General features: G+C 40.4%; 1 protein-coding gene across 3 annotated transcripts in view; it reads right to left on the reverse strand.

The window, feature by feature from the left end:
* Positions 1 to 2767: 2767 nt before the first annotated feature.
* Positions 2768 to 12568, reverse strand: part of stxbp5a (syntaxin binding protein 5a (tomosyn)) — an 82313-nt gene continuing 72512 nt past the window's right edge. For 2 of the 3 annotated variants that reach the window (XM_068576714.1, XM_068576713.1), the window contains 7 exons: positions 10925 to 10975; positions 9606 to 9887; positions 9004 to 9373; positions 7123 to 7288; positions 6650 to 6761; positions 6320 to 6540; positions 2768 to 5756 (listed from right to left, as the gene is read on the reverse strand). In XM_068576714.1, coding sequence (XP_068432815.1) covers positions 5715 to 5756; positions 6320 to 6540; positions 6650 to 6761; positions 7123 to 7288; positions 9004 to 9373; positions 9606 to 9887; positions 10925 to 10975 — 1244 coding nt within the window. In that variant the 3' untranslated portion in view covers positions 2768 to 5714. The remainder of the gene's footprint in view (positions 5757 to 6319; positions 6541 to 6649; positions 6762 to 7122; positions 7289 to 9003; positions 9374 to 9605; positions 9888 to 10924; positions 10976 to 12568) is intronic. The other variant, XM_068576715.1, reaches the window with a different exon arrangement.

A 12568-nucleotide genomic window follows, 5' to 3' on the forward strand; every position in this document is an offset into this window, starting at 1 on the left:
CTGGTCTTAAGTTTGTCTGTCTAACTAATAACTGATAGAGTTTAACCTAAAAGAAAAAGAAAACCGGATTACAGTAGGGTTACAGTATTACCAAACAAACCTTTACACAGCAAACATTTTGACCTAGCGGTTAATTGACGCAGCAGGAAAATCAGCAGGATCTAGTTTACCTTACTCTGTCATAAATGAAAAATACAAATAAACACTAGCATGTCCTCCAGTCATTGTGTATGTGGTTAAATGTGCTGTAAAGGTCAGACAGTGTGCTTGATGAGTTAGGGTTTAGTTCAAAAGGATAACAGCATACATCTAAATATCATGGCCTATGGAATAAAAGCAAATTTACTGGAAACTAGTACTTTTTGTTATTTATATTCAGGCTAGAAATACAAAGATCCAATACAAAATAACACAGGAAATCCAAGCTTGAAATTGAACAGCTTATGCCCCTGAAATGAGATATCTATCAAGTGGAAAATATAACACTGATGCGTTTGGTCTTTGGCCCAAGAAACGAAAGCATTTTAGATGGCAGATTTAGCTGTCAATAAACATTAGGGGACAGTTTCTGTTTCATAAAAATAAATAAACATATTTCAAAACAAAACCTCAGTTCATGGTTTATCTACTTAAATATTACATAGTGAAAAAACCCCACAATTAACACATTGTGTTTCTGACAGTTTGAATGAAGCTAAAACAATTGGGCCAGCTCATCCTCTGAATGCTCCCCTGAGGCGTCGTGCCGATTCATGCTGTGCAGACATGGCTCAGGTCATTCATGTTTCCAGTCACCACGGCAACAGTCACACTGACGTGTCATTCGCTGAGCAGTGTGCACAGCTCCAGATCGCCTAACCCTGTATCTGTGTGTGTTTGTGCATGTGCAAACAAGGTCAGGAGTTGAAACAGTATGCATCAACAAACATCCCCCCCCCGCTGACCTTCCCTTCGTGGTTTCCGTCAAATTGAACAAATCAACCCTTTTTTTTTCCATCTCCTACTCGATCTCCCTCGCTCTTACTCTATCTCTCAACCTCCTCCTTGACTTACCCTTCAACCTCTCACAGGCCCAGAAGCATATAGATTACTCATGATAAAATTATGACACCACTTTGTTTGATGGTTTTGTTTACGTAAAGAATAGGTGATGACAGGCCACAAAGTACCTCTGCACATTATATATGAGGAGAGCGAGTCCTTTTCTATAAGTACTAGCCTACCTTTTTTTTAAAAAGTATGGATTTTACATATTGCATTTACATCTTCGAAACAAATTACGAAAAACATTCTGCTGTTTGCACATTTTTTGGCATTACATGAAAGCCCAACTCAGATTTTCCCATTCCTCCTTAAAACAGATTAGCGAAGCAGATGACAATTTTACAGATTTGGTTAAAAAAAAAAAAAGAAAGAAAAAAATGCAGGGCCCTAGGAAATATCAATTCATGGAACTGCAGTATATATTTTTGTTAGATTGATCATAAAACAGCAACAGTCAATCATGGTCTGCTTTATCCTTCCAGCCAGCAATCAATCGTGTAATTTGCAATAGGACTTGTGTTGGTTTTTAACTTGTTCATTAATTCATACAGCCTAAGAATACTATTTTTTATGCTATATTGCTTTGTCTGGATTATCATAAAACTCTTTCACATTTAATTCCAACTACTGTGAAACACCAAGCGTGGAAACACATGACGTGAGGAGGCATTTCATGACAATCTACGGCTACAGTGCGTAAATCTTCCGTCCGACAGTAAATCATCGGTGGAGCTGGAAGCCCTTCGGGTTGCTGCAGTCATTGATTTACACATAAGTCACTGCAAATGCACTACGAGGTGAACTTACTGACCCAAATGTGCAAAATGTCTGTGATTAGGACAAGTGTATCTCTGAAACAAGAGGTTCATCCTCACAGTTGTGGTCCATTGTGAGTGATAAGTGGAAAAAATAGAAGGTTTCCCAGTGTAAGGCAATTACTAATGTGTTTCTTGTAGAAGACACAACATTTACCAAAAATCATGACCAGGGCCACTTAGAGGTACTTTGCCATTGCGTGTATTTCAAGTATAAAAAGGCTTGGCAAATCAGCCAAGAGTAAAATAACTCTTATTTTTGTATAAAAAGGGATCCAACCACAACCAACCTTCAAGAGCTCCACCACATCTTCACCTGTGTCATGACCTCAACGTAACCAGAGAGTCACTTAGTGTGATCAATACGGGATTGTGTTGCTCAAAGAAAAGGGAGCAATACAGTATACGAGCACTACAGACCATAGCTAACAAAGCAAGCTGTTTCAATGACTATTAGAAAACGCATTACATCATTACTGAAAGATTGAACAGATCTACTTCTTGCTCTACAAATTGTGTCCATAACCAATTCCTAATGTATCTATAAATGTATTCCATCCTGATCAACTATGATAACTTGTAGGTTAGTGAGATTACTTTTTTATTTTGTTGGATCGCTAATATTTTTTTTCCTGTTCAGTCTAAATGCCTCTAGTGACAACGGCGTGTGTTTTCTGCCATCTAGTGGACAGATGTAAACATGGCAATACTTTCAACCAATTCTCCCCATTCATTGCCTCATCTTCATGAATATTATTTGTCTTAATAGTGACACATGCACACACTTGCCAGTACTCTCTATGCTAACCATCTATCTAAATATCTGACCAGACTAAAATGTATTTTCTTTTTAACTCCTTAGAACATTTGTTTAAAAGATGCTTTAAGACAAAGAATACATTTTCCACTTTTATTTTCCATTGCACAGTAATCTCTATCTACAGAAATTCTAAATTTTTGTGGCAGCAGATAAAGTCATAAACATCCATGTGAAAGTTGCATAAAACTGTACAAGAAAATTGGCTACAATGAGAAAAATACTGCAACCCACTGATAACTGTTGAATCCAGGACAGAAGATGGCATATGGCAGATAGACAGGACTCCCTCTTGTTTGCTTGAGTGTTTGGATTGTATTGGTAGAATACTGCATACTGTAGTGTATGGAGAAGAAACAAATCACTGTTGATGTAAAATATAGATATATAACATTGACAAAAAAAAAGAAAAGAAAAAAATGGAAACATACAATTAACAGTTGGGTCGGAGGGAAAGATATTGAACAGGTTTTTGGGGATGACCTCTAGCTAAAACTAGTTATTTTCCTGAAGTTGTTTTTTTTCCCCCTCTTCCTAACCTTGGGGGTTAAAGACAGAGCTACCTACCAACATCCACACTACAATGCTTACTAAACACGGAGAAGGCCATATCTGTTGCTGTGGAACCAAGCGAGCCCGTAGAGGACTCGCTGGAGGAAGAGAGAAAGGCAAAGACTGAAGTGAATGAGAGTCCAAGCATGTGTGCAAAGACCAAACATGCGGCAGTTAAATTAAACCATTAAATTTAGAGGTCATCCTCTGATGCTCAGTATCCTATTGTTATCTTTTTATCGTCATTGGTGGCTTTATTCAGTGTAACAGACACTCAACTGGACACATACTAGGCTGGTGAGACCAGGACATCAACGTTAATTTCTAAAGAACCAAAATTAAATGATCTCACTTAATTTACATGAGCACACCCTGACACACATACAAACACACATTCTCAAACTCACAGATGAATACCATAAATATTGTGTCTGAGCGTTAGTGGAATGGTTCAGGTTTGTTTAATGGAAATAGCCTCATCAACCAACAGTTAGGCCTCTTCAAACATTAAACATTAGTCCAGATGTTACATTTAATGACACATTGTGAAACAATAGTACTATAAATGGCTGAGTTCCATTGCAACTTGCACTATTCCTTGAACCCTGAATATGATAACATTCCTAAATAGACCTGATCCTAGGTCTGCGCTCTGTGGGTGAAGTAATACTGTAGTACACATATTACCGTATACTGTCTGGTGGAATGACTAGCCAGATGATGATGCAATGGAAAAGCTAAAGCAACTCTTTGGCGTCAGAAAAAATATGGCCTCTCTCCTCTTCTGTTGCTGAAGCAACCTCAACATTTACTTTCCAGTTGGTCTTAGATTGTCAAACTATTTACTTATATACAAATAAAGGTTAAAAGCCTGGTAAACAGAGAGATACACCACATTTGCGCTTTACTGCAAATACGGGAATAGAAACAAGATAATAATGAAGGTGAACGTTTCTGACACCAAACACAACTGTTTCTTGCACCTCAATAAATAAATATTAACACAGAAGTAACACAGACAACTTTCTCATACAGACAACTGTCAGCAAAACCTGAAATATGTTTTAAATTGATGCCTTTAAAGGAATACATGTCTGTATTTCTATTATCCTGCATCTATGCATACACATAAATAGGGGATAAATAGGGGATACTCATGTATATGAAATTGCCATATTCATCCAGAATCACCAAAGCTGGTTATACGATCAGTGGGTTTAACACTGATCGCATCAGCATTTTATACAGTCACACTCACAGACTAAGCCAAACTGTGGACGCGCATGACATTAGAGGGTGAGGAGGCAGTTCACATCAGGTCAATAGATGACATTCTTAGGTAAACAATGAAATGTGGTTCATACGTACTAAGATTTCAGAGTCAAAAAAGCTGATGTTGCCATGTCAGTGAGTACTAAATGATATATGTCTTTTTTATCCTTGCCCTCCTTTTTAGATTCCAGCCCTTTTCATAAGGAGAAATTATTTGAGTTGTTAGATATAAGCCACAAAACGTATTTTTTCAACAAATCAAATATCATCCACTTTCACAACAATAGAAAAATAAGAGATTTTCCAATAATACAGACAGAGCAAAAAACCCAACGAATAACAAATAGAGGAATGGCAAGATAATAGAAATTAACATACACACACGCACACACACACGCACACACACACACACACACACACACACACACACTGTTGGTAACGATATGAAAGTCTGTAAGATACAGAGGAGAGTCTAGAGGTTGAGCGAGATGACGAAATATCCAGTGTACATCAAAATAGGTTGCTTTTATCCCCCTGACTCTCTGCATAGAGGAGGCGTCACTGTCACAGCACTTCCTGTGGCTCTCCAACGCCACTTTCTTCGGCCTTCGCACCCTGCTCCTGTCTCCTCGATGGGTCGTTCCTTTCTTTCGTACTTGTCACTCTGAAGTGGATACAGCATTGCACATTTATTAGATTTATGTATATATAATGATGTATTTAGATTCTTTTTCCGTCTTTTTACATTTTAAGAATTTTTTGTAGTCTGTTTCTTCATTACGTATTTGTCTTTTTTTCATCTATGTTCTTCGGTTTTGAATACTGGCCCCGATGGGCTCGGAGTGGAGACAACGATAGAGGACGTTTTGGCATGTGAGAATGAAGAATCTCAAGGTGCGTAGGCCAATCGGCGACCTCGGAGGAAAGTTGAACAGAGATAAACAAAGAGACAAAAACATAATAAAAGACACCATTTATTTGCTCCCTCTGAGGTTGTCCTTCTCCCCAGTCTACCCCTCAGTTCCACCCTAAGACTGAGGTAAGAGCAGTATTCAACATTGTGCTAGGGAAGAAAATCCCAAGTGTCCCAGTGAAGAAGGCTTGGAGGGATGGATGAATGGACAGACGGATGGGCGGGGGTTACGGTGAGTCCAAATGAGCCAATGGAAGGTGACAGTTGTGTCCATGGAGCTCTGCTCCTCCCCCGTCACTGATCAGAACTGGTACCATTTTTTGTCTTTGCACTTCAGCATCATCTGGAAACAGAGGAAATGTTAGAATGAAAACATGTTTCAAGAATGAGAAATACCTTCCAAACTTTTGAGTTACACAATTTGTGATCCTCATGATGAATTCAAGGGCCAAAGTCTCTGGTCTTCCAGCGGACTTCCACAGCCATAGTACTGTGAACTTTCAACAGACACATACTGCCCTCTAGTGGGTGAACAGTGGAAGTGAGAAAGATTTCTAAAATCATTAGAGAAGGCAGATCACTCTGACATTTCTCACAACATTTGCTTTGATACACAGTCTTCGCTCTTCTTTTCTTCATAGGTCCATAACACTGTTTGCAACACAGCTATTCAAATTATAACTGAACCTAAAACAACACATATACAAACTTGTCTGTCTATCTCCTACACTTATAATATTTCTGACTAAACTATTTATTTCTGCGAGACTTTCATTTTAATTCTGCGAGGCCTGCACACACATTCATGTATGAGCTGCAACAACTAGGGTGTCCTTTCTGCGACGTCACATTGGGCTAACTGTTCTCTCCAGCCAGATCTTAGACTTGGAAACATTTTCTGTTTACCTCATGGGCGTGTTTGGAAAAGGAGTCTGCGCTGGCCATCATGGCAGCTGTCCTCTCATCTAGCTCGCCCAGTTTCTGGCCTCTTTCATCCAGTGCTATTCGGGCGCGCGCCAGATCTCCAACGACACCAGACGCTGCTCCCTTCATGCCCTCGATGCCACCTGGGCCTGGGATGTGCTGGGCCAAACTTCGGGAGGCCTTTCCAGAGGATATCTCCCCAACTGAGTTAAGAAAGGAAAGGAAATAAACCGCGCGAGATGTGTGAGTGAGAGGTTGAATCAACAACGAACTGAACCACTGTATATCTGGGCATGTGTAGGTTGGCCATACATAGCTCCTCTCTGTCCAGGGACTGTGCTCCTCCCCCAAAGAGGCCTTTGAAGAACCCTCTGTTGGGAGCCTCTGGTGTCTCCACTGGTGTAAAAAGTTCACCCAGCATCTCCTGTGGCATTAACACACATACATTTTTCATCCTGCTACATACAGTTTGACTGCCTGTGTCCATGTTTATAGTGTTGTGTTTCACACTGCTGGACACTACGCACATAGTCTAGAATGCTGTTTCTCAAGTAACATATACATATTAATAAACAGTTTCTCAAAGATATTTCTTCATTTTGTCCAGTTATTTTACATGCTCATGTCAGGTGGCTTTAATATGAAATGCTTTCTGTGCAGTACAATATGCTGTTTTTTTTATGCTCCCAAGACATGGGATGAGTCTGAGGTTTAAATGCCACATCCTGAACCATGACTCATTGAATCCACATGCATACTGTTCCGCAAACAGAAAGCTCACTGACCTGTAGGTTTTCACAGGTGTCCTGGCTGTAAGTGAGCCTCTGGGCCTCCGTGGGGGAGCAGAGGTACATGGCCTGACCCAGGTTGGTGAAGCAGAACGTCCTTGCTATCCGCATGTCTGTCAAAGGCAGGTAGTTTACATCCATGAGTGGTCTCAGTCCCGGCACACTAGACAGGGGGGACACAGAGAAGATTTATGTGATTGTAGATCTATTATAAGGGCATGATAACGCTGCCAACAAATGCCTTTAACATTTTAGCCTTGGTCAGCCCCGAAACAGAAGAATACTGTGCTTGGTCAAAATATTTCGAGTTCTTCAGCACGCATTTCAATGCTCCTGAAACAGGGATGGCAATGTGTGTGCACCATTTTGAACAGGCAAACACACTTGCTCAGAAACACACGCACGCACAGACAGACAGCTGGGCATCCTCGCTTTGTCAGACACCCATATGGATGGCTGTTCTGTCTCCGTCTCTCTCCTCTAGGGACATAAAGATTAATGAGGATGAGCAACAGACACCACCCTTACATTTCCATGCACTCCATGACAATCAACCTGGTACGTCTGCATGTGTGAGTGTGTGAGTGTGTGTGTGTGTGTGTCTCTTTGTGTGCCTGTATGAGAAGTTTTGTCAGTTTGAATTGGAAGGTTAAATTTAGGACGATTATTTTGGTGTTGAAGGATTAAGTTAAGCGTCGGGGTCACAGGGGGATAGGTCAAAGGTCAGAGGATGTGACTGAGTGTTGGCTGTGGGCGTGTATGACGATAAAAGTTTGTGTCTGACTCTGAAGGACAACTTCAGCAAAAAGAAAAGTTGAACTGAGGACATACACGATGAGCCTGTGTGCCTCAGTGGTGACAGCATTAATAGCATTTAGAAGTTAAGACAATCTGTTAAGACATTCAAGAGGTTTTACTGTCATATGCACAGATAACAGATAGTTATTCTATACAATGAGAAGCTTATTTTGCTTGGTCCTCCTAACAACGAATTACAATAAACTTATGGTTAAAAATAGCTAAAAAATAAGGCACAAAATATAAAAGATATAGCAGTATTGTACAAAAATATGATAATAGTATTGCTATGATACAATATGATATTAGTATTGCTCATTGTATCTTTATACACTATGCATTGCTACAACATGGTCCAATGTCCATGATAATCCCACAATATTGTTAAACCACACTTAAACTTCAACAAAAAAAAACAGTTATTTGACACATTAGGTTGAATTAAGTATAAATAACATCATAAAGTAAGAACTGAGTTATTAGTATCACAAAAAAGCAATAGAAGTAATACTAAATTCTGTGTTTTTAGACTAAACATTCCCAGCTATATGCAGCTGGGAGCTGTAAAAAATATATTACAACATAAGGCTGTGGTCAGCTTGAATTCACTCTCATTAAAATGGACTACAATACAAGTATTCAGTTACAATATGTTAATAGGGTTCTCAAACTATATCTGCAGCCTAATCCACTTCTCCACAGTCCATCTGTGTGCTCCTGTGTCCGCCTCCCGCTCTTCTATTGGTCAGGACTAAACTAGCATGGTTCTCTCATTGGCTAGCTTACACAATGACGCTGTGCCTCTTTAAAATCACTTTTGTCCTTTTTTAAAGTGTTTCATACTCAGAGGACAGATGTTGTGAGGTCATCATGGCAATACTGAGCAAAACAGGCAAAAAATACTGACCCTCCAGCATCTTTTGTCTCGTGGGAATGTTGTTCATTGTTCAACATACAGAGCACAACAGATGGCGAATCAAAAACACTCAAACCCAATCATACGAACATGATTCATTCAAACTGACATTGATTGATACATTTTAATAATAACCAGCTATTTTTGACTGACATGTTTCTCACCTGAGGGTCATGATGTGGCCATTGGCGCAGAAACACGCCAGACACGCGCCTTGGCTCATCGTCACCACATCTGCCCGGAGGATGAAGGAGGTCTCTGTGATACTGTGTTTATAGATGCAGGTCTGTGACGGGAGGGAAATGACTTTGGCCTGTTTCTCCGAACACACCACAGCGTACTGGCTCTCGTTGAGGTCCTGGGAGGTGGAAGGGGACACTGAGACGGGCCGGCGCTTACGGACCTTCTCTCTTTCTTCCCCATCTGCTGTAACGTTGGGCTCGAACCAAGGCTCATAGGCAGGCGGCAGCAAGGCACCTGTAGAATCCAGGTAAGCCATCCGCATGATGCTGCCCTTCAGCCGCACCAGCATGCCTAATGAATGGAAAGAAAAAGGCTTGTTACTGACATTTGAATTGAAATTCAGTGACTTTATCTTGTTTTAAAACCTTTTCACTTTGATATTTAAAATAGACAATGTTGTGGACATCATTAGAAATCAATCTGGGTTCAATCTACTACTATATTATAGGAGTAGATGAATACTATACTACATGCATTACTCTGATTTCCATCACTGCTTCCCTTCTGATATCCCATTACCCACCTGTTGGTGAAGCGATAACTGGCTGCAGTTGCCGTTGCTCCCCAGCAGGGGGCAATGTGAGAGCTAGAGCGAGCACCGTGCCCAGAGTGGTGCCCACATACAGGCAGGGTGTCAAAGTGCTATCCCCCTTCCGGGCAAAGGTCTCACTAAAGTGGAAGGAGCTGATGGCCTCTCGTGCTTCCTTGTCGATACTGGTGACGCTGGAGGAGCGTGAACGGCTGAAAGAATTGTCCCGGTGGTCTAATGGGTTGGCACCCCGCGGCGGGCATACAGACAGGAGGACAGTAAGGAGAAAACAGAGAGAGGTAAAGCACCCGCAAAGCAGTACAATCACAAGAGAGTTTACACAGATGTGGATACTGTTCTTTTTTTTTTTTTTACAGTCTCCAGGTAAATGAAACATGTTGGACCATAACGGCATTTGACATTTGACAGCACACTCAAGACATGTTACTATTCTGTTTAGGACTGAAATCTGTAAGGCACTGAAGATGTAGATACAGACAATTGGGATAGACATCCAAGAATATGGGCTTGCCTTCTTTAAAAGCCTTGTCTAATTGAATCTCTCTGACAGATTGGTTAAAAGAGCAGCATCACCTGAAACCTTGTTGATGATGACTTTAGATTATACACACTTTATATAAAATACTATACAATAGACGCAAATCAAGAGCAATTATGCATTTGCACATTTTCGCAAGCCAACCGACATTTTCAAAATATTCCATCCCCAATCAGTGGTTTTATTAGTAGGAAAGAAGTAGCTGTAAGGCACTTTGGTTACATAAGCATAACATTGGAACTCTTTAACAACCAAACAGGTAAATGTCTTGGCACTTGCACATTTTAATTTGATAATGTCCCATCCAATGGTATTGGTGCTTTAGAAGAACACACCTCTATTTTTTTAAACAGTGTTGTTATTTGGATAATTTGCACGGTACCAATCAGACAGAGAAAGAAAAGACATGAAGAAAACAGAAGAGAAAGAGGAAGCTGCGAAAGTAGCAGAAAGCATTACGGTGAGATGGAGTGTGCATAGTTTAGCTTAGCACCACTGACCTCTAATAGAACCCCCACCAAGTTCAAAAAGTGGGAGTTTCACACTGAATTTAATTCAAACAAAACCATTTCCATTCTGGTCAGATCAGTGCTACTTTTGTCTCATGCAAACTTAAATAAAATATCCGCTCAGCTTGCCACGTTTGAGGCTAATAACCAGATAAAACTGGACTAATGGGATGTATGAGTCCAGTTGAAGTGAAAAAGATATACTGCATTTCATAATAATTGTTTGGAGACAAGTCAAGGCTTACCCAAGTCTGGCTTTAGCTCAGTAGGCAAGCTTAATTTCCGTGACATCTTTGCTGGAAAAAAGAGAACATCCCTCTTTACAAAGACACGTCTACGCTAACACACGATGCCATGCAAAGCTAGATAACTAGCATCGGGCTAGGATTGTGCACAAAGCTAAAATACATCGCAATGACAAAAGGCTGTGGAACAAAGTGCCAGGGGGATTGTTTCATTGACTAGAGGAGCCAAAAGGCTTTACACAGTAGAAGATACTGCGTAAGGAGACAACCCTGTATAACACAGAATCATGCTGTGAAAGACAAAACGAAGGCGGTGACCTCTGGTTGCACAATGCCCTGCAAGAGAGGACTGATACAGTGAGATACATCACAACTGCAACAGCCATTCAGGACCTTCATGCCACGGGAGCATGCACCAAGAACAGGAAGGCAACAGAAAATACTGAACAGGAGATGGAAGAAGACAGTGGAAAAGATGGTTACTGAAGCAGTCTATTGAGAGTTACTGTAAGCTGGCTCAACTTTGGTCACCGATGTAGATATTATGATTACTGATACTTTCATTAATAACAGTATGAGGTAGATTTACCCATAACTACCTCGACTAGTGCAACATAGAGTTGATTACTGTGTGAGTGCATATATTGTAAAATGTCTTAGTTTAGTAGCTCAGTGCTCAAATCATTCTATCTTTTAAAAGAGTGAACTTATAAATAGAAACAATAATGAATGGAGATCTTAGATGAGATTTCTCTGTCTGTAGGAGAAGAAGTAGGAGAAAGTAAATGATGAAAGGGGACATTCATATCTTGTGTTTACCTAGATGTTATGTTCACTAATGGCTGTGAAGAAATGGCTGGCTGGCAAGTTCTTGTTGGGTTAAAAAACTGACAGAAACCTACCGTGACGAATTAAGAAACATAAAATAAAAACCCTGAAAAGTCGGCGACATCCTTAATATCCTCAAGCTGAAATTGGGTTGGGTTTAACTTGATTAAATGTTTTGCTTCCATTTAAAATAAAGTACCAGAGACACTTTAACTATAATCCAGTTTTAAAAGCTTGTTGTTGTGCAGCTCCTGTCTATAATTTATGGACACATATCTAAAGTGAACACATGGCATACTCTTACTTTAATTTAGCGGCCCGCATATACACGCAGATGTTTTCACTTACTCTGAAAAAATAGAAGTTAAGATGAGCTATAGGACTTACATGAGGTCATCGACCAAAAAATACAAACGGTCTCTGCCTTTACAGGTGCAACAAAGCACATGGGAAAGACAGGGAAGATGTGCCGTGTATTCTGAGTCTTTGAATATATATAAAAACAGTTCCTTTAGCTGGCCGAACAGGGTTCCGTCCAATTTGATGAGGCTAGCCAGAACTTATTCAAAGAATCTATGACGTTGTTGGTTTGAGAAGGACTGGTCAGGGCAGGACTCTGATGTTGCGGTGGTTTGAGACACCACATTGTCACCTGGATCACAAAGAGGGGAGGATCCCAAACCCCAGCCTTCCACAGGCAAAACACATAACCTTTGAGCAGCTGATAAGTTACTATCTATTACATCAACGCACATTGAAGGTACACAAAGACACAGTTGGACAGATGAGTTTCTCTCTGCTCGTGGCGTCGTCAGA

This window comes from Clinocottus analis, unplaced genomic scaffold, assembly GCF_023055335.1.
Source record: "Clinocottus analis isolate CAN_PGR_092001 unplaced genomic scaffold, fCliAna1.0.p SCAF_15, whole genome shotgun sequence".
NCBI lineage: Eukaryota > Metazoa > Chordata > Actinopteri > Perciformes > Cottidae > Clinocottus > Clinocottus analis.